This window comes from Arachis stenosperma, chromosome 9 (genome assembly GCF_014773155.1).
Source record: "Arachis stenosperma cultivar V10309 chromosome 9, arast.V10309.gnm1.PFL2, whole genome shotgun sequence".
Taxonomy (NCBI): domain Eukaryota; kingdom Viridiplantae; phylum Streptophyta; class Magnoliopsida; order Fabales; family Fabaceae; genus Arachis; species Arachis stenosperma.
The window spans coordinates 28990048-29017684 of NC_080385.1; the positions used below are offsets into that span (position 1 = coordinate 28990048).

At 37.1% G+C, this 27637-nt stretch overlaps 1 protein-coding gene across 1 annotated transcript; it reads left to right on the forward strand.

Moving 5' to 3' along the window:
* Window positions 1-1439: 1439 nt before the first annotated feature.
* Window positions 1440-3109, forward strand: LOC130949318 (uncharacterized). Its single transcript, XM_057878072.1, has 4 exons — window positions 1440-1615; window positions 1856-2036; window positions 2169-2451; window positions 2541-3109. The coding sequence occupies exons 1-4, from the start codon at window positions 1440-1442 to the stop codon at window positions 3107-3109; spliced, it is 1209 nt and encodes a 402-aa protein (XP_057734055.1).
* Window positions 3110-27637: the final 24528 nt, after the last annotated feature.

A 27637-nucleotide genomic window follows, 5' to 3' on the forward strand; every position in this document is an offset into this window, starting at 1 on the left:
GGCAGCTTTTTGTGATTTTTGGCAAGAGCAATTCGGACCATGCGAATTGTTTGCTGAATAAAATATTAGGTGCAAATCGAACAGTCCGATTTGCAAGGAGGGAAAATTTGAATTTTGGATGTTGCAAATCAGACCGTCCGTGTTGTTTAATTTTTTTTTAGTAATAGAAAAAGTAATTCGTAGGGTCCGAGTTGATTATTAAAAGAATTTTTTGAACGAGTTTGAACAACTCGTAGGGTCCGATTAATGGAGTTATATGTATATAAAAATGTGTAACTCATAAACAAGGCAGAGAGAGTCTTCTTCCTCACCGTGTGTTCTTCTGCATTTTTCTACTTCTCGTGGTTCTTTTTTCTTTCTTACGAGGTTAAAAAAAATTGATTGAGGGTTCTGTTTCTGTTTAGGTTGTTGAAGGAAATGGATGATAGAGTTCTTTTAAAAGTGTATTATTTTAGTCAGATTTTGTTAGAAACAACTGAAGGAGTAAAATTTATTTGTGAAAATCCATTGGATGTTGTTATTCCCTTTACAATCTCATTTGAAGAGCTCAAATGTGTCATATATGAGAAGATAAATTCTGCGATGTCAAGGAAGATATCACGTATTTTATACAAATATTCCATCACAGTATTTGGTGGATTCGTTTAATTTCAAACTAAATATATTACCGACGAAGCGAGTATGCAAGAGATGTTTTCAATGTATATTGAAAGTCGTGCCCAAATGTCGTTCATCGAGCTGTACATTGAATTCGAACAATCTGAGGCCCACCGAAATATTGTACGGGAAGGGTACAATAGTGACAGTGAGGAAGAGTTTGAAAGCAATTATGAAGTTGTGAATCCAAATGGAGATGAAGATCAAGGTGATGGCACTATGGCTCCAAATGTGACAGACGTGGCAAATGCACTGGCAAATGAAGTGCCGTTCGAGGAGCCATCTTTTATGCGAGTGTTGGATTTGGAAACCATGCATGCTCCGGAGTTTCCAGATTATATGAGCGTCGGTACGTAATTGCCTATTTTTATAAGACGGATTAGAACTCCGTAATAAATTATATTGAGTGATGGAGCAAATAGTTAAGTGACATGTGAAAGTATATTTAGTTAGCATTTGTTTATGAAAGTTGATATAGTTAAGTGTAGGATAATAATTTTTTTGTTAGTTATTGATGGAGCAAATAGTTAAGTGACATGTGAGAATATATTCAATTAGCACTTGGGCAGGTGTTTATGTAGTTAAATGTAGGATAATAAAAATTTTTGGTTAGTCATTTATGTAGGTAAATATTAATTACTATTTGTTAATCAATATTTATTTATGTATTTATGTCTTTTTTTTGTTAAGATTGAGATAATAACCTGATGTAGAGTTTAATAATATCACCATAGATGTATTGAGTGTTGATTTACCTTTAATTTCGGTTATTAAATTTTGGTATGGCTGCCGTCGTGGCAGAAGTCCCTCTTGTTGCAGATGCTGAATTTGCTATGGGGATGGAATTCAGTTCAAGGGAAGCTGTTATTAGGGCAATGAAAGAGTATGCCATTCGAAGAAGTGTAGACTATCGGGTGTATGAGTCAGAGTCATTGACATTTTATGCCAAGTGTACATAGTACGGGGAGGGGTGTGATTGGCTTATCAGGGTTAGCATGATCAGCAGAAAGTACCGTTAGGTTATTAGGAGGTATAATGGTAGTCACACCTGTACCAGAGCCACCATTTCTCCGGATCATTCGAAACTGGATTCTAACACAATTGCAGAAGCAATAAAGCCGTTGGCTGAGGCTGACCCCTCGTTAAAGGTAAAATAAGTTATTGCAGAAGTGCAATCGAAGTTCAATTACACCGTCAGTTATCGGAAAGCATGGTTGGCTAAGCAAAAGTCAGTAGAAAAAATATTTAGAGGTTGGAAAGCATCGTACGAAGCTTTGCTGATATGGTTTGAGGCCATATGTCATAAAGAGCCATCAGCTATCATCCATTTTGAGATTATGCCTGCATACCAAGGTGATGACTTGGTATATGATATCCGGGTATTGCATCGGGTCTTTTGGAGTTATTACCCCTGCATTAGAGCATTCAGACATTGTAAGCCAGTTGTCCAGGTGGATGGGACTCACTTGTATGGAAAGTATAAGGGTTGTTTTTTAGTGGCAGTGTCATAGGATGGTAACAACAATATCGTCCCAATTGCATTTGCTATTGTGGAGGGAGAGACTTCTGATGTGTGGCACTTTTTTCTTAGTAACCTACGACAACATGTTGTGACTCGGGATGGTGTGGGGTTGATATCCGACCGACACGAATCCATCAATGCAGCTGTGGCTCGCAGTAACGGAGCATGGTCACCTCCTATAGCTTTCCATATGTTTTGCATCAGGCATATAGAGTCAAATTTTCTGAGAAAATTCAAGGTACCGTACCTGCAAAAACTTGTCGTCAATATAGGTAACATTGAGTAATTCAAAGTTTGTTATCAATAGAGATACCTTTAATGAGTATTTGTTAATCCATTTTTTTTGTTTGCTATTATGCAGGATATTCGAGGACGGTGCGCGAGTACAAAGTGCATTACAAGCGGTTACGAGAACGGGACGAGGCTTACACTAACTGGTTAAATCGAATCCTCCGCGAACAGTATGCGTTAGCATTTGATGGTGGCTACCGATGGGGTCACATGACGATGAATTTAGTAGAATGCATCAACTCAGTCTTGAAGGGTGCACGTAATCTTCCCATCACTGCACTTGTCAAAGCAACATTCTACAGGTTTAATGAGTTGTTCACCGGAAAAAGATCCGAGGCGGAGGCTTGGATTAGTGGTGGTCATATTTTTTCTGAGCTTGTGACCTCAAAATTGCATGCAAACCAACTTGCATCAGGGAACATCCAGGTTAATTGCTTAGACAGGAAGAATGAGGTCTTTGAAGTGCGTGAGATGCCAAATGGGTTGGAGTATGCCATTGACCTTTGTCGGTACCGATGTGACTATGGTGAGTTCCAGGTAGACAGGATTCTGTGTCGGCATGTGTTTGCATGTTGTGCAAATCAAAGACTGGATTGGCAAGGATACGTCCATGATGTGTATAAGATGGACCAAGTTTGACGGGTTTACCGAGCTAGGTTTAGGCCACTAGAGAACCCTACTACATGGCCTGCATACAATGGGCTGCGATTCGTTCTGAATTCGTACCTCAGGCGCGTAACCAAAGGTCGCCCCAGGATAATGTGCTTCTTAAATGAGATGGACACGTGAATGCTGCATCGTCCCCGGCGATGTAGGCAATGTGGGGCCGAGGGACACAGCCGTAGTAGATGTCGTCAGTTAGTTGGTGCAAGTGGTGGAGATAATGCTCAGTAGAGCTATATATATTATGCTATTTGAAACCTTGTACCTTATATGAATCTACTCTAAGATTTGCGCGTCCTTAGAATTATATATTATGCTATTTGAAAAGTGAATTTAGATTTATATATCAATCTACTCTATTTCAAATGTAGCCATCTAGAATCATACTTCAGGCTACTATATGGCGATTGTAAGTTTATAATTCATACATAGAAAAGTGAACTGATACATAGCCCATATTAATTTGATAACTTCATACATAGTACTTGATATATAATTAAGTTAATTCATACATAGAAAAGTGAACTGATACATAGAAAATGTAAACTACACAAGCATCTACTTTCTCATTGCCCACTTTACATTTTTCACAAAACTCTTGCATTTCTTGGCGGCCTTTTTGAACACGGATGGAGTGAATCGATTAGCACTACGACGAGGTGGATCAACCCTGAGATTGTATCCTTTTCCTGTCTCATGTGGAGTGCGTGCCTCACCTAGATACAACTTAATTTGACATACCATCTTAACAAGATTATATTAACATCAAACACAAACATATGATCATAGATACCACATATGAACATATTATAATCAAGTGACCAAACAAGTATATAATATAATCAACTCAACAGAGATACCAGATATGAACATATTATAATCAAGTGATCAAATAAGTATATAATATAATCAACTCAACAGAGATACCAGATATGAACATATTATAATCAAGTGACCAAACAAGTAAAGCAAAAATAGGACCTGCATCATCACCATCATCAGGTGCATCATTACGGGATTCTTCATCCTCGTCCATTTCCTCATCCTCGTCATCATCATCGTCCTCGTCATCTGGTTCATCTACTAGATACTCATCAGTCTCTTTCTCAAGTATCTTGGCATTTTCTTCAATCAGAGTCATTGAAACACGGTTAGAATTTTGACTATTAAGAACTCCACGACCACCGTCACTCCTACTAGAGTCACCAGATACCAACCCTCCTGAAGCACATGATGAAGTGCCGTACCCAATTCTTGCGTCCAACAAATATCTACCCGCCATGATGTCAGCCTGATGGCCATATTGTGACTGCCCTGCATCTGTAACCATGATGTCAGGCTGCTGGCCATATTGTGATTGGCCTGCATATGCAGCCATGAACTCAAGCAACTGACTAAAAGAACCGCCATCTCCTGAGTCAAACTGTGGCACAGTCCAATACTGCTGATGTATTGGGTATGATGAGGTAAATTGTGTTTGTGGCACATATTGGCTTGACCACTGAGGTTGTTCCTATGGAGGTGGAGGCGGAGGTGGAGGTGACGGTGATTGTAGCTCCTGCTCCTCAGCCTCTTCATTCTCTTGCACCACATCATCCATACCCTCGTCACCCACTTCATTCTCTTGAACCACAAGATCGGACAAGTTCAAATGGTTGGCATATTTTGTACGGTACCAGTGCATGTAAATATCTAACGGATGCTGTGGATCATCAAGCTCAGTCAGAACGTGGTTATATTTGTTTATCCACTGCATCACCCAAAATGAATGACTCGTTGCTTTTTCCCAATTAAGATTCTTAGGACCAGTCACGACTTCTCTGTGTGCCTTGTCTAGACTCCGTTCCTGATGAGGAACTCCTGCACAAAACCAAACTATCGCCTAAGCTGATCAGTTACATGCCACTCAATGCATTTAAAAGATACCAACGGCACCGTAGCACTCCACACAACTGAGTGCATGTAGATCTTTGCAGGAATTATGTCCGGATCCACTCGATCCACAGAATAAGCAACCCACACAAACTGTGAAAAATAAACCACATTAGTGATTACATTCGGAATAACGATAACACTGCAACCCCCAAACCAAATAATTCTTTAATGAAAATATACCTGGCCTTCCTGAAGATCATCGAAAGCCTTCCTAAAGTGAGCAAGTTTCATATACCTAAAGCGTCGGTCTCCACGCTCCCAGTTACGCCACCTAATATCGCTTAATTCATTAACAGGACTGGATTCTAAATATGAAGATACGGAGTAAATGTAAGATAATGTTACCTGTTCGTAAGCGGAAAACTATGAGGTTCCCTATGAACCGGCGCTAGAAATGGCAAGCGCATCCAAGCCCAAACGAGCAGCAGTATTAGCAAACCGTCGATCTCCTTACAGTCAAAATGCGAGGCCCTGCATAACTCCCTGTACATATGTGCGAGGCAAGCCGATCCCCGACTGAACTGTACGATACTGCCAAAATCACGAAGTAAAGGCAGAAACTTCCAGTGCACAAATGCCCTCGACTTGTCTACCAACAATATCGTACCGATCAACAACATAATGTGGACTTTCACGTACCTCTATTTACTTTCTTCGTTAGTCAACTGTAACTGTTCTTTTAGATCCCGTAGCCACGTAAGCTTTATACCACTTCCTCTACATTTTGACTTTCTTGGTGTAACCCCAAATTGGTGTAAACACTCCACCTCTAAGGCTTCAACACTGCTGATAGTCATCCTTGTGACTGGAAGACCGTCCGTCGGAAGACTAAGAATCATGGCCACATGTTCCAGTGTCACAGCACATTCACCAATCGGAAGGTGAAAGGTATGTATCTCTGGATGCCACCTTTCGACTAAAGCATTTACGAGTGCTTTCTGACACTGGACTATACCAATCTGAGATGCATGATAAAAACCAATAAATCGCAAATGCTCCTCTACCCTATCATCGTACCGATCCAGAAGGACAGGGTGATTACACTTTAACATCCGTGAACTCTACAAAAATATAAATTATTAATCAAACTACCAATAATTACTAATTTACTACCGGCATACAATAAGAAAAACTAGAACAACCAATATTATCAACAAATCATTACTACTAAATACAACAGCATACTTAAGTCAATAAAAAACGTAACAGTAAACAAATAATTATTACCAAAAACCAAATACATTATATTATTATATTCTACAAAACTTAATTATTGATCAAAATCAGCAACATTAATCTGAAAATGTATTTTTTAAACATATATTTTTTACTAAAAATATTACAAAAAATTCTAAACATATTCCTTTTACTAATCTATCATATTACTCTAACTCAAACACTACCATTGAATTAAATTTCCTCTAACTATATTCATATATATATTTTCTAACTATCATTTAATTATATATTCGTAAATTTCAAACAATCATAATATCAGTTATAATAATAATAATAATAATAATAATAATAATAATATCACTGAGATATGTTTCCTAAATTAACCTAACAAGAACAATTATAATATAACTAAATTAACAACAACAATTATAATTCTAAATTAATAATAACAATAAATTAATAATTATCATAATAATAATAGTAATAACATTCTCATTGGAACGTTAAGCTAGTAACAGTAACAACAACTATTATAACTCTCAAATAATAATAATAATAATAATAATAATAATAATAATAATAATAATAATAATAATAATAAATATAATAACAATAAAAATAATAATATTACTAATATATTCTTAACTTGATCTACTAACAACAATAACTATAATTAAATTTTTGACAATATTAATTATATTTTTTAAAAAATTAAAAAAAATTAATAAAAAACTTACATAATCAGGATGGTTGAGATATCTTATAATATGAAGTTCAGGACGATCAACATCTTTACATTTTTGTTTTCTTGACATTATAATTTTTTTCGTCACTTTGGGAAGAAGAAGAAGATCTGGATGAAGAAGAGAATGGGAGAAAGGTTACTGGTGGGATGGAGAAGGAGCTCAACTCGGATAGTGATAATACATGCAGTAAAGGAAAGCTAGGGTTAGGGGGCATCGTTGTGGGGAGGAACGGCGAACGCGACATATGGCGGGGGAGGGACAGATCAGACCATGCGATTTGTTAGTACAATGCGTACCGTCCGATTTGTCCTTACCTGATCCCACACCGTTGTAAGGCTCACACGCTCTCCATATACAGGTCCTACCCCAATCCCTTTTCCATAATAAAAATAAAAATCGACAAGTTAATAAGCAAAACGCGAAAAATGGGTCATAGTTCTTGATTATCTCAATTTTTTTGTATCTAGATTATCTCAATTAATACGGTCTAAATAGGTTTAACACAAGAAACATGAAAAGTTAGTTAGAATTAATAATAATATAAATAATATAGATAAATATTTAAATTTATCATCTATAAAGAATCAAAATTTAAGTTATTTATCTTAAAGGATAAAGTATATTTTCCTTTTAATGTTATCATTTACCAAAAAAGGTATTGAAACAGTTGCTGCAGGTGTCTCTACTCTTTAGAAATGTCGTCAAAGCTGCTTGTAGTCACTATTTCTCTGTGTGATTTGTCTCTCTCTCTTTCCAAACTCGCCGACGCTTCATTGACAATGACAACCCTTGAATGATGGCGTTTTCTTCTTCTTCTTCTCCCTTTTCTTTTCCTCTGAGTTTTTTTTTTTCTTTTCGTGCTCCTTTTCTCGATTTGTTAGTGTGTGTCAGTGAATGAAGTTAATGATGATGATTTGAGTTTGGATGATGAGTTGTTTGGATTGTGTAGACGGTGAGAGTGACAGTAAAAATGTGTGGGTGGTGGTGATTGTTAATGAGTGATGGAGATGGCAGTAACTAAAGAGGAGATGAGATGATAGAGGATTAGATTGATAATGAGGTTGAGATTATATTAGAATTTTTATAACACCCTAATATTCAAATCCTTATGCTCGAGTCATAAGTCAATGATATTACGGTGGTACGACTCTCAGGTGGATTTTTAATATATAAATATAGTTAATTTCGAAAGGAGTATTAATCGAGAAGCCTGAAAAGAGTAGAAATAAAATCGCGAAGACGTATCACTCACGTTTCGACAACAAAAAGGTAGAACGTGAAGCCGAAAGCGATATACGGACAAGGCATAAAGGAGATTAAGAGATAGATAACAGATAGATATATATAACATAAGTAATAGCCACTAGTCGCGACCCGCGAAGTTTAGGCCGGCTAGGGTACAGTATGAAGGTAGTTGACAACAGCATATCCTAATCTCTCCCAAAGAAAACACAAGAGCCTCTATAGGCAAGTTCAAAAGAGTTCAATACATAATATAACATCTTCAAAACAAAGGTGGAGAGATTCTAAGCAAATCACAAAGTAGAGGAAATAAAGATCTTCGCCGTCTCTCAGACGAACCTCAGCTCACTTCTGAGCACCTGGACCTGTATCTGAAAAACAAGAGATATATACGGAATGAGAACCCCGGGCCCATGGGTTCCCAGTACGGTAAAAGTGCCAAATAAATACAATGCACTGCAATAAAAACTCACTAAGCATCCTAAACTCCTTTTCACCAAGTATCCAGCCTAGATTCTCACTAATCCATAAATAGGCATCTGTCGTAAGGGGATACTAAATCTAGTTCATGTTACACATGTTTCCCAATTCGCTGATTCTTTCACGAATCAGACTCAGAATCATAAGCAAAACCATCATCAGTTGTTCTGCCTCAGCAACTCTATATCAATACATCATACCATCGCCTGGAGCTAGTGAAATCACATCACTGCGTCTACCCAGGGAGCTCAAATGATCTCATTCGAAAATCATCATCATTATGCAATCGCATTATCAATTCATCTCATCAAGAACAGCCCCCATCATCCACCAACACCATCATGAGGGATCTCTCAGTTGTACAAACACAAGCAATACAGACAAGTAATACACAAATAAGGTACAAGTAGAACAAGTAGCATGTAATCAGGTAACATAGCATATATGATATAGAAATCCAAAACAAATAGGCAAACCTAAACAATTCAAACATATGCAAATGATGAATGCCTGCCCTATGGCTGATGATATCATCTGTCGGTTATCAAGCCAACCCGACGTGTCCGGTAGCTAACCCGGGCACAGTCTCTCTGTTGCGTATTAATATCATTAGAGGGTATCTGCGCCCTGTCGCCATTAGAGGGTATCTGCGCCCTGTCGCCATTAGAGGGTATCTGCGCCCTGTCGCCATTAGAGGGTATCGGTGCCCTGTCACCCTTACAACCAGAGAGAAAACACAAGCATGCTCACATTCAACATTTTTCATCATTATTCATTTATCATAAACATCATTTTTCATCTCATACCCGGAGCAAGTGGACTAGCCACTGCTACTACCCAGGGAAACTCGTATCTCAGATAGTGGAAGTGCAAATCACAATTATCAATAATTCAGCATAAACATGCATGAATTCTCATCCATGGATCAACATCCATATCAGCCATCCGGCTCACGGTTAAATCCATAACCAGCCGATATTCATTGCATACACAGCTATTCCGGCTCACGGTTCAATCCAGAACCAGCCAATTCATAAACAATTACGGCCCTTCGGCCAATGACATAACAAGCACTTCCACCATCATCCTCCACATCTCACATAATCATCAATGATCCCCATTGATTATTCATTTTCCCCTTGCTTCACTCGCAAGTTACCTCATTCACTAGCCCTTTTCTAATAGCTAGGCATATCATAATGATTTAAGATATAAGTGGTGAGATCGGAGGCTTAGAAGTATGAGATTTGGCTTTTAAAACTCAAATATCAACGTTGGCATGAAAACAATGCCACGCGTACGCGTACTCCACGCGCACGCGTGGATGTCCTTAAAAACTCATCGACGCGCAAGCGTCATGCACGCTAACGCGTGGATTAAAATTTGCCAAATCGACGCGCACGCGTCAACCACGCGTACGCGTGGATACTCTCGTGCCCCAGGCACAAAGCTGGCACAGTTCTGGCACAACTCTCTGGAAAATGGCTGGGCATTGGGTGCAGCACTATCGGCGCGCCCGCGCACATCACGCGCACGCGTGGATGGCGTTTTCTGAAAGATCGGCGCGTACGCGCCAAGTGCGCCCACGCGCAAGGGGTTATTCTGCTAAAATTTTACTAAGTTAAAAACTGCAGAATTCACAGCTTCAACCCCCAATCTTCCGACGGACATAACTTCCTCATTTTAAATCGTTTTTCACCCGTTCTTCGAACGGCATGGACATCCCGGATCCAATTTCATTTCTAAACAGATTTGGCACAAAACAAAGATCCGTAGTCCAAGTTATGTCCCGTCAAAGTATGCCCAAAAACCGTGTTTTTCATATAAAACCACAAAGTGCCATTTTCAAAACAAACCATTTTCAACTCTTTTCAAAATCAATCAAAACATGCCATTTTCATCCCTTTTCTTTGAAATCAATCAAAATACATCAATTTCAACATCAAGCCTCCTCAACTCACACATTGACACTTTACCACAATATACAAAATCACTATCCCATCATTTTAACCCACTTCACCCAAGTGGCTCAAACTCAAACATATTGACATATCATATACTCTTCCACATGCCAATTCTCAACAATACTATTTCCAATTAACCATCATTATATATAACCAATATCATACTCACTATCACGTGGGTTCACCCCCAAATCAACCTTAATCATTTCTCAAGCATATATCACAACATATATATCTCTCACGCATTATCATACCATCAAGGCATCAATAATCATACTCACATATATGACCACATAATATATCTCAACCAAAATCAAACATACCTCATCTATACTATTTCACCCAAAATTTACCAATTTCCACACTTCAACTCCTCAAACCTCATTATTCAATAACCAACCCAATCATTCATATATTCATTATATGAAATTCATCCAATCACTTGTGTCATCATACAATGCACACATCAACTTACCTTTCTTACCTCTTTCCGGCCTCCGGCCCAAAATATACGGCCTCCGGCCCAATTTCACAATTTAAATGCATAAACCACAATTTAATACTCATTACCCAATACATCAAATTTTCAATACACCAAGCACACAAGGCCACACAATTCTCAACCCAATCATCAATTCACATTACATACCAACTATGCATATTAGCATCAACCATTTACACAATTCAAACTTAATCCTAGGGGCATCTAGCCTAGGAATTCTCATCACACCACACGGTACTTAAATGAAACTTAAACCGTACCTCTTGTAGCCAAATCAATTGAGCCTCTTCTTTGGAAGTCTCCACCAACCTTAGCTCCAAGCCTCACCAAAGCTCCACAAGTAATACCAACCTCCCAATTGTGCATCAAAATCACCAAATACACTAACATAACCAATATCACATACATACATCAACCTAGGGCTCATAAGGATGATAAATCACAAGAGTTTGAGCACTTCTTACCTCAGCCCATATGAAGTAGGGATAGAACCCACTTAGAATCCTTGTTGGAGTATCCCTAAACACTCAAAATCACAAGATTTCAACACTAACTTCCCAAAAACGTGTAACAGTGGGGAAATTCGAAAACTGGGCAGAGATGAATGGAATACTCACCACAAAATTTAGATAGAAATGTAGAGGATGAGAAGAGCGACGCGTGGCCGCAAACGGCTCGTCAATCGGAGCTTCGTAGCTCAAGTTATGGTGATTTGAAGATCAAAGAGAGTTAGGTTTTCTTTCTTCTCTTCTCTCTCCCAATTTCAGCGCCCAACACCCCTTCTTTAGGGCAAAATGAGCTGAAATGCTCATAACTAATGTTTATATATGTTGGGTCTTGGGCCCACTTAGGCCCAGTTCACTTATTTTTGTCCGTTGGCCCAATTTTGGACCAAAACTTTTAAGATTAGCGCTCTAAATCGCACTTCAAATATTTCTACCTCCCCTAATTATAATTCCTCATTTCTTAATCTTATTTACTCATAATCAATTTTCTCAGCTGCGGTACCAGACAGGTCTCAGCCGGTACTGCCGGTCAAAATTCCACTGCGCGCTGTTACGCAGGAAACTATGTATTCCGACTCGGAAAAATTCACTGAATCCAAATATCACATTGAAATCATCAAATTCCAATCGCCAAATCTTCCAACCATATTCGCTCCTACTTAACTCATTATTTAATTAATTTCGGTTAGACCGGGTATTACAATTTTTAGAGAGACCAGAATTAAAATTAGGATTTTTATTAAGGATAAAATTGAAAGAAAAATTGATTAATTATTGACCGTTGAAAAATTGTCAGTAAAAATAAAATTGAAACTTATTTGAAGTGTTAAGAATAAAGTTAAATCAAATTAAATATTAAGAATAATTTTAAAAAAATTAAAAAATATTTGTGACAAAAAGTATAATTTACTCTGTCTTAAATTAATGGCTTGCACAGACATGACATATATAAACATGATCAATTACATAAAATTTTATTAATTCAAAGAATAAAAGAATAAAAATAAAGTGCAACAAAATAGAAAAAAAGAAAGCTAAATCTTAAAACGTCATGTCTCTGATGGCTAGGCCTTTGGTGGCTGTTAATGATTACATTTTGGCTAACTAGTAGAAAGTTGACACATGAAGATACTTATTAGTGGGGTTAAATTGTTAAACCATCTCCATCTTGAAAATAACACAACCCTAATAAAAGAAAATTCAAGGATCATCTATTAGATTCGTTGTCCTCAAAATGAATCATCTTATTTTTTAACATTGTTAGAATTTCAGAACTCAGTTTTTCGTCGCAATTGAATCTGATCCGGCATAAAAAAATTTTTAACTACTAGTTTGCCACAACCTAAACCTCTTAATGATACCGTGATATTGAAAGCGCAATCTTCGGATCCGTGATTGAATCTCCACCTTTGATCGGCATCGATCGCAAAGCTTCATGATACTGCCAAATTGTAAACAAAAAAATCAAAGCGGCAACTTTACTTTAACCATCTATCATAGCATGACCTGAACACTCCAATGTGTCTTTGAACTGTGATAGTAGTGGCTTCATGAGATCATTCTTTCAGTTGCTATAGTTTTCATTGTTAGAAATTCTCGAAATTCCTTAATTCCAAAACTATCCATATTAAATCAGTAAAAAGAGATACTTGAGACCGCAAAAGTGTACCTAAATTTATGAGTATAATTGAGAGAGTTTGGTTTTTTAATATTCGTCAATCAAAGCTTTCTGTATTTTTTATAGGGCTGAATCGCAACTCCTCTGATGGAAAAAAAAAAGTTACAGAGCGGCTTTGATGTTTTAGGGACCAAAATCCTGAAGTCACTATTTATATTTGAGTGTGACACCCATTAAATTCTAAAGTCTAAATAAAATAGTATCTCTATTTTATTCTTATTTAATTCCAAAACAAAAGTAATAATGACTTATTTAATTCATCATTTATGACAATAAATAAGATCACCGTCATAAGTCATTTAATGTGAAATAGTTTAATTTGTGAATATAATTAATATATGTATTGCCCATAAATGGATTAAAAAATAATAATTTCCTAAAAATCTCCCACTTGGCTATACATATATATATTTTTCTAAGATAATTACATTTTATAAATTTTATGCGCGCATCTGAATGCTATTTCCTTGATTACTTTAACAATCTGGTCTGTCTCATATATCATTTATGAAATTACTGCAGCTTTTATCACAATAGTGTAACACCCTAACTTTTAGCACGTCATGATCGTACCAAAAGTAAGGCGTTACGGACCTGATTTCCTTTATTATAAATTTACTATTGAGCCTTTATGTCGATGTCGCGTTTCAGTTTTTAAGAACATTTCAGAAAAATATTTTAGTAATTAAAATCACACAATTATTAAGAATAATAAATGCTATACAAATGAATTCGATATAAAATTTGAAGACAAACCTATCCCTCTAGGCAAAATAAAAGCTAAAACAACAAGGACGAGGGAACTCTATAAAAACAACAGGTATCACAAGTAAGTCTACTAATCGTCTGCAACTTCATACTGAATCTTCAAACCTGTCACTGAAAGGGTGGAAGATTTTGGGGTGAGAACAAACCACACGTTCTCAGTAGGGAATGGGAATGCCGTAAAAGTAATGAATTTAATGCAAATAATTAACTTACTTAGTAAAACTATTTTGTTAACCCTTTGGAAATACTTTTATTTCTACTTTAGATAAAAAATTACTTTTCTTTAAATTTCTAAACTCAAAACAAATTTTAAATATAAAACTAGTCACATTTTCTGTCTCTCAGCCACATAGTTAATCTTCAGTCAAATGTCAACTCGTAATCACTTTAATACACTCACAAACAAATAGTACAAGCAAGAGATTCAATTCAATGTACAAGCAAGTCACAACAAGACAAACAATACAATCACAAAGTAATAAAACAAGCAAGCGCAATCAAATGCAAATGTGCAAACAACATGATGCATGTCTATCCCTAACGCAGGCCATGAGCTCATGTGTCGGTTGCCTACCCGCTCCCGACATTACCCGGGCACAAGTCCCAGATATGGCTTTTCAGATGCATCAGTGTGCTTATAAGTCGTACGGTTAGGCCGCATCAGTGTGACTTTCCAAATCAATAAGCGTACATCTGGAAAACAGTTCTCAGTGTGTGGGCATCCCCACTTTACATTTGGCACTAAGGCCCAAACAATGTCACATCTGCTCTCCTGTGGCAGACGCTTCATTAATTAATATATTCCTTTAATCTTTGTTCTCTACTCTCCTGTGACAGAGATTCCTTTTCTTAAAAAAACAAACTCAAAACAACACTTAGAACAAAATCTCTCCTTACAAAATTGGATTTAAAACATTATGTTTTTCTTAATAAATCAAACTTTAAAATAGAATAAATCTTTTCTTAACTAAATATATTTCAAATAGTTTAATTTTTCCAAAACCAAATCTTTTAAAATAGTATTTCAAACAAAACCTCAATTTCATCAAAATTTCGGCAGGATCTCCCCTAAAACTCGAGATATACCACCCTTTCGGGTTTTCTCTTTCTCAACAAATCATGATCTTGACTCAAAATCAGCATTGCCAAGCATCTTTAAAACCATCATTCAAACATTCATATATTTGCAATAATTCAGTAAACTTCTTAGGCATTCAAAATTTAAAATACTTAATTTAATAAAATATCTCCTACCTCTGTATGAAATCAAAATACTCGAAACTCCGGAGAAACTTTTTGATCGAGCTGCTGAAGAGAAAAACGTTCGAAATTCTCCGCGCCTCGTAGAACTCCATTTGGCCAAGCTCAAGGTGTAGGGGAACTACGTCACCGTTGACTTTCACTAGACAAAAGTAATGCCAACGTGAAGAGGAGGATGATACAAACACTTTTATCGAATTAAATTTTTGACTGAAGTTACGAATCTCAAAAAATCAAAACCAGAAGTTTTACGGTGCCATAGTTTCTCTCATTCTCTCTCACAGTTTTCTATCTCTCGGTGCTTTCTTTCTTTTTCTTTCCCGTGACAAGTATGAATGAATGAAAAAGATGAATGTTATGATTAATGGGAGTTTGTGGTATAAATTTTATTAGGTAGCATGGTCAATTAATGAAAGCAAATATGTGTCATGTTTATACACATACATATATATGCATTAAGCCACGTTTCCTAATCTTCTTTTCCTTTTGTGTATGATTCGCTGGTGATGATAAATGATTTATAAATGGCCAATTATTACAATGAATGGTTATATATATAGCTAAGAAACTTTACTTAATGTAACTAAACAAATTTATATAATTGTAATAACAATATTAATGATAATAACGTAGTAGTAATAATAATAATAATAATAATAATAATAACAATAGTAATAATAGTAATAATAATATTTATAAAAATCAATTTAGACTATAATTATCAATATAGTTTTTAATAGATAATTTAAAATAATAGAATAAGTCATAATCAAATTAAATTTTATTTTTAAATTCAAAGCGTAAAATTTAATTTTAAAAACTCGGGTGTTATAAATAGCGTCGCGACGAAACCACGATAATTACCATATTAATATACTTAACGGCATAGATCAAATTTGGATGAAAAAATTCAGAAATTATATGTGAAAATAATCTCATGCATGCCTATTTTTAACTGGTCCAACTTTAATACCTTTATGAGATCATGAAGTCGGAGTGAAAACAAACTAAATACTTTATTTTTGCAGAAATATTTATATTCGTAAATTTGTCTAAATCATATGAGCATCCAAATGCACACTCTCACTTAAATAATATATCACAAAATGTTATGGCATTCATATGAATAGTATCCACACTAAAGATCTTGGGTGTTTATTTCTTATAAACCAAATATACATGTACTTATGGAGTTTGTGCTAATTTGTTCATTAGACACTTAAACACTCTAAACTCTCTTATTTAATAATAATTTAAAAAATATTCGATTACTAATACATTATCACAAAATACTTCAAGTGATCTTTTAAATATATATCCATAATTTATGATACGTATTTGTAGTCACCTAATTAGATGCCTTTAAAAGGTGTTTTATGTTCAATTGCTCTAGTGAAAAGAGTAATAAATATCTTATCAATAATGTTTCAAAGAACTCTTCCAATGAACATATAAATATACCTGCAATCATCAAAATTGCTTTAACATTCAACAAAGTCAGAATTTAAACACCAAATAAGACCAAATGATCTCTAACTTTAGTTTCTAACTTTATATGTGTGAACATGTAATATTTTGCTATAACAAAACTTATTTATCTACTATTTAGTGATCCATTTTTATCGTCTGACTCAAATATTTGCAAAAGATACTAATAAAGTATACAATAACTATAACTATATAAATTTGTTATCCATCAGACTACTGTTAAAGTATAATAAATCTTATACACTTTTGAACTTTATAACTTTTTTGAGGCACCTAATAAGATTGTACTTGTCTCCCTTAGAGTTGAGTATATAACCTTATTTACATTTTTCCATATAAGAATAGTGAAAATATATTTACTCCCACTGAATTGATATAAGTCATCAACCACATTTATCACAAAAAGTTATATGAGATAATAATTTGATGAAATATAAGTTATCCAAGGCAGAAAATCTCTCTTTTTTTTTCTAATTTTTAAAAACAAAATTTATTTAACAAAAGACTAATATTGGAAGATATAACGTTAAAGCAAAATAATATATTCACACAAACTAATACATATCATATGAATAAAATTTAGATAATAGTGGGTTTATCTGTAAAATCAGTTAATTAATGACTAATTAACCCATAAATTAAAATGTATCCTAAAAAATAAGAAATGAAATTTTTATGGTCTAATATGATAGAAAAAATTAAAATGAGAATTTTGACACCAATTTTAGAGAAACCGGCCCAAAGTTAGGCCAAACGGGCCAAACCGGACCAACCAGACCCATGGTGGGTCCAGGGCCCAGCCAAGCCCTCATTTATTAGAGAGCTCAGCACTCTCTCTCCTCTCAAACAACACACTCATGCTGAAAGGAGGGGGGAAGAACATGAAACCCTTGCTCCAAATCACTTCAAACTTCCACTGATCATAACTTTTGATCTAGAGCTCCAATTGACGAGCCGTTTGCGGCCACGCATCGGGCTCGTCGAGCTCTTCAATTCTATCTAAACAAAATTGTAAGTAAATTGTGTTTGCTTAGCTCCATTTCTGCTGGTATATTAATTTCGGATTTAAGGTTTGAGGAACTCAATTCCTTGATGATTTTCATGTTTTAGGGGTTCACTAGACTTGATTCCTTGTGGGTATTGCTCAAGGATCAGTGGGTAAAGGTAAGAAAATTCTAAACCCTTGTGGTTGTCCAATTTTATGTGCCCTAGTGTTAAAATTGTTCAATTGTATGAACTAGTTATGTTTATGTTGAATTATAGTTGAAATTGTCAAACTGAACCTTGATTGAAGTCTTGAAAAGGCTTGGAGTGGGCTTTTGGTGCTGGAAGATCCATTTGAAAGGTGTTGGAGCCTTGAAGGTTTGAGAAAAGTGAAAATTGGAGGTGTTCCGGATTGAGCGGGGAATCGGCCAAGGTATGATTTTGGTTTTCTGAATCTAAAATGTAATGTGGTTGTGAAAACGTAGGCTAGTGGCCTGATGAGCGGATAATTTATACGCTTTTTGGCATTGTTTTTAGGTAGTTTTTAGTAAGTTCAAGCTATTTTTAGGGATGTTTTCATTAGTTTTTATGTTAAATTCACATTTCTGGACTTTACTATGAGTTTGTGTGTTTTTCTGTGATTTCAAGTAATTTCTGGCTGAAATTGAGGGACTTGAGCAAAACTCTGAAAAAGGCTGACAAAAGGACTGCTGATGCTATTGGAATCTGACCTCCCTGCACTCAAAATGAATTTTCTGGAGCTACAAAACTCCAAATGGCGCTCTCTCAACGGCGTTGGAAAGTAGACATCCAGAGCTTTCCAAGTACATGCTGCTGTCTGGAGTTAAACGCCAGAAAAACGTCATGATCCGGAGTTGAACGCCCAAAACACGTTATAACTTGGAGTTCAACTCTAAGAGAAGCCTCAGCTCGTGGATAGATCAATCTCAGCCCAAGCATACACCAAGTGGGCCCCGGAAGTGGATTTATGCATCAATTACTTACTCATGTAAACCCTAGGAGCTAGTTTATTATAAATAGAACTTTTTACTATCATAATCTCATCCTGGATTGTATTTTGAATCCTGTGATCACGTTTTGGGGGCTGGCCATTCGGCCATGCCTGAACCTTTCACTTATGTATTTTCAACAGTGGAGTTTCTGCACACCATAGATTAAGGGTGTGGAGCTCTGCTGTACCTCAAGTTTTAATACAATTACTATTACTTTCTATTCAATTCTCTTTTATTCTTATTCCAAGATATACGTTGCACTTAACTTTGATGAATGTGATGATCCGTGACACTCATCATCATTCTCACCTATGAACGCGCGTGACTGACAACCACTTCCGTTCTACTCTAGGCCGGGCGCATATCTCTTAGATTCCCCAACAGAATCTTCGTGGTATAAGCTAGATAGATGGCGGCATTCATGAGGATCCGGAAAGTCTAAACCTTGTCTGTGGTATTCCGAGTAGGATTCTGGGATTGAATGACTGTGACGAGCTTCAAACTCTTGAAGGCTGGGCGTGATGACAAACGCAAAAGAATCAAGGGATTCTATTCCAACCTGATTGAGAACCGACAGATGATTAGCCGTGCTGTGACAGAGCATAGGAACGTTTTCACTGAGAGGATGGGATGTAGCCACTGACAACGGTGATGCCCTACATACAGCTTGCCATGGAAAGGAGTAAGAAGGATTGGATGAATGTAATAAGAAAATAGAGATTCAAGAGGAGCACAGCATCTCCATACGCCTATCTGAAATTTCCACTATTGATTTACATAAGTATCTCTATCCATTTTATTTTCTATTTATTTTTATTAATCATATTTGATTTTCTAAATTCCATAATTTTATCTTCCTGACTGGGATTTACAAGATGACTATAGCTTGCTTCATACCAACAATCTCTGTGGGATCGACCCTTACTCACGTAAGGTATTACTTGGACGACCTAGTACACTTGTTGGTTAGTTGAACGGAGTTTTGTCCACACATAAGTGCCATAATAAGGATTCCATACAACAACAAAGAATACTACATTGATGTGATCACAATTTCGTCCACCATGGCCCTAGGATAAGATTTTGAAATGTTGATGTAGTTGATGGATGATATAAATTGTGTTATAATGTATGTGATTAGTGGACTTTGAAATGTTGATATGGTTGTTGGATGATATGGATTAAGTTGAATGTGTGTGAATGATGATTGTTTGGTTGTGAGTGTTGCTAATTATTGATGAGCATGTAAGAGTATGAGTAATGGGGAATTGATACGCTTAAAGTGTTGGTAAGATTGAGGCTCTTGTTATTGAGCATGAATTGGTATGTGATAATGATGTGTATGTTCATGGTGATTGATGAAATTGAATAAATGCTTAGAAAGTTGAGCTGTGGGATGTTGATTATAAATTGAAATTTATTGATTCGAGATTTGGTTAAATGTGGAAAAATTGGTGGGTTGATGATTGCTTGAGATGTTAGAGATGCTTGATGTTGGAATGGTTAGTTTTTAATGAATTTCGGAAGCATAGGTTTTGGAAATTGGAAGTTTATAAACTTTGGTAAAATTGAAATTTTGACGAACTTCAACGGATCATATCTCAAGCTATTATTTTTGGAATTTGATGCTTTTTATATCAAAAGAAAGATAATTTCACAAGCTTTAAAATGGTTTAAATTTGGTAGAAATCTGAATTTTGTGGAAGAGATATAATCGTTGGAAGTTTGGGCCTGAAATATGAATTCTGCAAATTCTACAGAATTTGTGATTTCTGGTTTGTGTGCGTGTACTGATGGCAGGGCATCTTAGGCTAGTTGCACTAGCCTTTTTCTTTATTTTTTATTAGGTTTTATGCACTTTTTTGAGTTATAAGTAAGCAATTGGGTTAGAAATTCATGTATACCTAGATTCAGTCAATCATGATTAATTTGATGTAATTTTATGAGAATTATGCTATAATTACTTGTACGTGTAATTTTATGAGAATTATGCTATAATTATGCTATAATCTTATCCTAGGGCCATGGTGGACGAAATTGTGATCACATCAATGTAGTATTCTTTGTTGTTGTATGGAATCATTATTATGGCACTTATGTGTGGTCACAACTCTGTTCAACTAACCAGCAAGTGTACTGGGTCGTCCAAGTAATACCTTACGTGAGTAAGGGTCGATCCCACAGAGATTGTTGGTATGAAGCAAGCTATGGTCATCTTGTAAATCCCAGTCAGGAGGATAAAATTATGGAATTTAGAAAATCAAATATGATTAATAAAAATAAACAGAAAATAAAATGGATAGAAATACTTATGTAAATCAATAGTGAAAATTTCAGATAGGCGTATGGAGATGTTGTGCTCCTCTTGAATCTCTACTTTCTTATTACATTCATCCAATCCTTCTTACTCCTTTCCATGGCAAGCTGTGTGTAGGGCATCACCGTTGTCAATGGCTACATCCCATCCTCTCAGTGAAAACGTTCCTATGCTCTGTCACAGCACGGCTAATCATCTGTCGGTTCTCAATCAGGTTGGAATAGAATCCCTTGATTCTTTTGCATTTGTCATCACGCCCAGCCTTCAGGAATTTGAAGCTCGTCACAGTCATTCAATCCCAGAATCCTACTCGGAATACCATAGACAAGGTTTAGACTTTCCGGATCCTCATGAATGCCGCCATCTATCTAGCTTATACCACGAAGATTCTGTTGGGGAATGTAAGAGATATGCGCCCGGCCTAGAGTAGAACGGAAGTGGTTGTCAGTCACGCGCGTTCATAGGTGAGAATGATGATGAGTGTCACGGATCATCACATTCATCAAAATTAAGTGTAACGTATATCTTGGAATAAGAATAAAAGAGAATTGAATAAAAAGTAATAGTAGTTGTATTGAAACTTGAGGTACAGCAGAGCTCCACACCCTTAATCTATGGTGTGCAGAAACTCCACTGTTGAAAATACATAAGTAAAAGGTTCAGGCATGGCCAAATGGCCAACCCCCATGATCTGAGAACTAATCGTCCCAAGATGTCTAATACACTAGTAAAAAGTCCTATTTATAATAAACTAGCTACTAGGGTTTACATGAGTAAGTAATTGATGCATAAATCCACTTCCGGGGCCCACTTGGTGTATGCTTGGGCTGAGATTGATCTATCCACGAGCTGAGGCTTCTCTTAGAGTTGAACTCCAAGTTATAACGTGTTTTGGGCGTTCAACTCCGGATCATGACGTTTTTCTGGCGTTTAACTCCAGACAGCAGCATGTACTTGGCGTTCAACGCCATGTTACGTCGTCAATTTCCGAATAAAGTATAAACTATTATATATTGCTGGAAAGCTCTAGATGTCTACTTTCCAACGCCGTTGAGAGCTCGCCAATTGGAGTTTTGTAGCTCCAGAAAATCCATTTCGAGTGCAGGGAGGTCAGATTCCAACAGCATTAGCATAAAAACTAATGAAAACATCCCTAAAAGTAGCTTGAACTTACTAAAAACTACCTAAAAACAATGCCAAAAAGCGTATAAATTATCCGCTCATCACAAAACCAAACTTAAATTGTTGCTTGTCCCCAAGCAACTGAAAATCAAATAGGATAAAAAGAAGAGAATATACTATAAATTCCAGAACATCAATGAATATTAATTATAATTAGATGAGCGGGACTTGTAGCTTTTTGCTTCTGAACAGTTTTGGCATCTCACTTTTTCCTTTGAAGTTTAGAATGATTGGCTTCTCTAGGAACTTAGAATTTCGGATGGTGTTATTGACTTTCCTAGTTAAGTATGTTGATTCTTGAACACAGCTACTTATGAGTCTTGGCCGTGGCCCTAAGCACTTTGTTTTCCAGTATTACCACCAGATACATAAATGCCACAGACACATAACTGGGTGAACCTTTTTAGATTGTGACTCAGCTTTGCTAGAGTCCCCAGTTAGAGGTGTCCAGAGCTCTTAAGCACACTCTTTTGCTTTGGATCACGACTTTAACCACTCAGTCTCAAGCTTTTCACTTGGACCTTCATGACACAAGCACATGGTTAGGGACAGCTTGATTTAGCCGCTTAGGCCTAGATTTTATTTCCTTGGGTCCTCCTATCCATTGATGCTCAAAGCCTTGGATCCTTTTTACCCTTGCCTTTTGGATTTAAGGGCTATTGGCTTTTTCTGCTTGCTTTTTCTTTTTTCTATTTTTTTCGCCATTTTTTTTTCAAGCTTTCTTTTTCACTGCTTTTTCTTGCTTCAAGAATCAATTTCATGATTTTTCAGATCATCAATAACATTTCTCTTTGTTCATCATTCTTTCAAGAGCCAACAGTTTTAACATTCATAAACAACAAGATCAAAAGACATATGCACTGTTCAATCATTCATTCAGAAAACAAAAAGTATTGTCACCACATCAATATAATTAAACTAAATTCAAGGATAAATTCGAAATTCATGTACTTCTTGTTCTTTTGAATTAAAACATTTTTCATTTAAGAGAGGTGAAGGATTAATGGAATTTATTCATAGCTTTAAGGCATAGTTACTACATACTAATGATCATGAAGTAAAGACACAAAACATAGATAAACACAACATTAAAAACCAAAAACAGAAAGAAATAAAGAACAAGGAATGAATCCACCTTTAGTGGCATCTTCTTCTTGAAGGACCAACAATGTCCTTAAGCTCTTCTATGTCCCTTCCTTGCCTTTGTTGCTCCTCCCTCATTGCTCTTTGATCTTCTCTTATTTCTTGGAGAATGATGGAGTGCTCATGATGTTCCACCCTTAATTGTTCAACATTGTGGCTCAAATCTTCTAAGGAAGTGTTGAGTTGTTCCCAATAGTTGTTGGGAGGAAAGTGCATCCCTTGAGGCATCTCAGGGATTTCTTGATGATGAGCTTCCTCATGCATCTCTTGAGAACCGTGAAGGGTTTCTCTTGCTTGCTCCATCCTCTTCTTGGTGATGGGCTTATCCTCTTCAATGAGGATGTCTCCTTCTATGATGACTCCAGCTGAGTAACACAGATAGCAAATAAGGTGAGGAAAAGCTAGCCTTGCCATGGGTGAGGGCTTGTCGGCTATTTTGTAGATTTCATTGGAGATGACCTCATGAACTTCTACTTTCTCTCCAATCATGATGCCATGAATCATGATGGCCCGATCCACAGTAACTTCAGATCGGTTGCTAGTAGGAATGATGGAGCGTTGAATGAACTCCAACCATCCTCTAGCCACAGGCTTGAGGTCCAGTCTTCTTAGTTGGACTGGCTTGCCTTTGGAGTCTCTCTTCCATTGAGCTCCTTCCACACATATGTCCATAAGGACTTGGTCTAACCTTTGATTAAAGTTGACCCTTCTAGTGTAGGGGCGTTCATCTCCTTGCATCATGGGCAAGTGAAACGCCAACCTCACATTTTCCGGACTAAAATCTAAGTATTTCCCCTGAACCATTGTGAGATAATTCTTCGGACTCGGGTTCATACTTTGATCATGGTTCCTAGTGATCCATGCATTGGCATAGAACTCTTGAACCATTAAGATTCTGACTTGTTGCATGGGGTTGGTTAGGACTTCCCAACCTCTTCTTCGGATCTCATGTCGGATCTCCGGATACTCATTTTTCTTGAGCTTGAAAGGGACCTCAGGGATCACCTTCTTCTTTGCCACAACATCATAGAAGTGGTCTTGATGGCTCTTGGAGATGAATCTTTCCATCTCCCATGACTCGGAGGTGGAAGCTTTTGTCTTCCCTTTTCCTTTTCTAGAGGATTCTCCGGCCTTAGGTGCCATTGATGGTAATGGAAAAACAAAAAGCTTATGCTTTTACCACACTAAACTTAAAATCTTGCTCGTCCTCGAGCAAAAGAAGAAAGAAGAAAAGAAGAAGAAGAAGAAGAGAATATGGTAGAGAGGGAAAAATGTAGATTCGGTCAAGTGAAGAAGAAGGGGTTGTGTTGTGTGAAAATGAAGTAGAATGGAAGGGTATTTATAGGGAGAGGGGGTAGTGTGGATTCGGCCATTTAGGGTGGGAATGGGTGGGAAAATATTTTTGAATTTTTGAAGGTAGGTGGGGTTTATGGGGAAGAGGGGATGGATGTGAGTGGTGAAGGGGGTGATTGGGAAGAGGAATTGAGGTGATTGGTGAAGGGTTTTGGGAAGTGTGACATGGGGAAGAGTAATCACAAAACTAGGATTAGGAGGTAAGGTGGGAATATGGTAGGTGGGGATCCTGTGGGGTCCACAGATCCTGAGGTGATCCTGTGGGGTCCACAGGTCCTGAGGTGTCAAGGAATTCCATCCCTGCACCAAATAGGCATGTAAAATGCCTTGACACACCATTCTGGCGTTTAAACGCCCATTGGTGCATGTTCTGGGCGTTCAACGCCCATGTAAAGCATGTTTCTGGCGTTGAACGCCAGTTTCATGCTTGTTACTGGCGTTCAGCGCCAGCTTTTCTTCTCTAGGCACATTCCTGGCGTTCAGCGCCAGAATGTGCTTGTTTCTGGCGTTCAGCGCCAGAATGGTGCTCTGTTCTGGCGTTGAACGCCGGCCAGATGCATCTTACTGGCGTTGAACGCCAGCCTGTGCGTCCTCCAGGGTGTGTTTTTTTCTTCTGCTGTTTTTGATTCTGTTTTTAATTTTTATGATTTTTTCGTGACTCCTCATGATCATGTACCTAATAAAACACAAAATAACAATAAAATAAAATAAAAATTAGATAAATAAAATTGGATTGCCTCCCAACAAGCGCTTCTTTAATGTCAATAGCTTGACAGTGGCTCTCATGGAGCCACAAACTTGGTGGACGAAATTGTGATCACATCAATGTTGTATAGTCCCAACACCAAACTTAGAGTTTGGATATGGGGTTTTAACACCAAACTTAGAGTTTGGTTGTGGCCTCCCAACACCAAACTTAGAGTTTGACTGTGGGGGCTCTTCTTGACTCTGAACTGAGAGAAGCTCTTCATGCTTACTCTCTTTTGTCACAGAGGGATGGTCATGTGCCTTAAACACAAGGTAGTCCCCATTCAGTTGAAGGACTAATTCACCTCTGTTGACATCTATCACAGCTCCTGCTGTGGCTAGGAAAGGTCTTCCAAGGATGATGCAATCATCCTTTTCCTTCCTAGTGTCTAAGATTATGAAATCAGCAGGGATGTAAAGGCCTTCAACCTTTACTAACACGTCCTCTACTATTCCATAAGCTTGTCTCAATGACTTGTCTGCCAATTGTAATGAGAACAAGGCAGGCTGTACCTCAATGATCCCCAGCTTCTCCATTACAGAGAGTGGCATAAGATTTATCCCTGATCCCAGATCACATAGAGCTTTTTCAAAGCTCATGGTGCCTATGGTACAAGGTATTAGGAACTTGCCAGGATCTTGTTTCTTTTGAGGTAGAATTTTCTGAATCCAAGTATCTAGTTCACTAATGAGCAAGGGAGGTTCACTTTCCCAAGTCTCATTACCAAACAACTTGGCATTCAGCTTCATGATAGCTCCTAAGTATTGAGCAACTTGCTCTCCAGTCACATCTTCATCTTCTTCAGAGGAAGAATAGTCTTCAGAGCTCATGAATGGCAGAAGGAGATTTAATGGAATCTCTATGGTCTCTATATGAGCCTCAGATTCCTTTGGATCCTTAATAGGAAACTCCTTCTTGCTTGAGGGACGTCCCAGGAGGTCTTCCTCACTAGGATTTTCGTCCTCTTCCTCCCTTGTGCATTCGGCCACATTGATCACATCAATGGCCTTGCACTCTCCTTTTGGATTTTCTTCTGTATTACTTGGGAGAATACTGGGAGGAGTTTCAATGACTTTCTTACTCAGCTGGCCCACTTGTGCCTCCAAATTTGTAATGGAGGATCTTGTTTCATTCATGAAACTGAAAGTGGCCTTTGACAGATCAGAGACTATATTGGCTAAATTAGAAGTGTTTTGTTCAGAATTCTCTGTCTGTTGCTGAGAAGATGATGGATATGGCTTGCTATTGCTCAGCCTATTGCGTCCACCATTGTTAAAACCTTGTTGAGATTTTTGTTGATCCTTCCATGAGAAATTTGGATGATTTCTCCATGATGAGTTATAGGTGTTTCCATAAGGTTCACCCATGTAATTAACCTCTGCCATGGCAGGGTTCTCAGGATCATAAGCTTCTTCAGAAGCTGCCTCTCTAGTACTGTTGGATGCATGTTGCCATCCATTCAGATTTTGAGAGATCATGTTGACTTGTTGAGTCAACACTTTGTTCTGAGCCAATATGGCATTCAGAGCATCAATTTCAAGAACTCCTTTCTTTTGAGGTATCCCATTATTCACAGAATTCCTCTCAGAAGTGTACATGAATTGGTTGTTTGCAACCATATCAATGAGTTCTTGAGCCTCTTCAGGCGTTTTCTTTAGGTGAATAGATCCACCTGCAGAATGGTCCAATGACATTTTCGAAAATTCAGATAGACCATAATAGAATATATCTAATATGGTCCATTCTGAAAACATGTCAGATGGACATCTTTTGGTCAGCTGCTTGTATCTTTCCCAAGCCTCATAGAGGGATTCACCATCTTTTTGTTTGAAGGTTTGAACATCCACTCTCAGCTTGCTCAGCTTTTGAGGAGGAAAGAATTTATCCAAGAAGGCAGTGACTAGCTTATCCCAGGAGTCCAGGCTATCCTTAGGTTGTGAATCCAACCATATTCTAGCTCTGTCTTTTACAGAAAAAGAGAAAAGCATGAGTCTGTAGACTTCAGGATCAACTTCA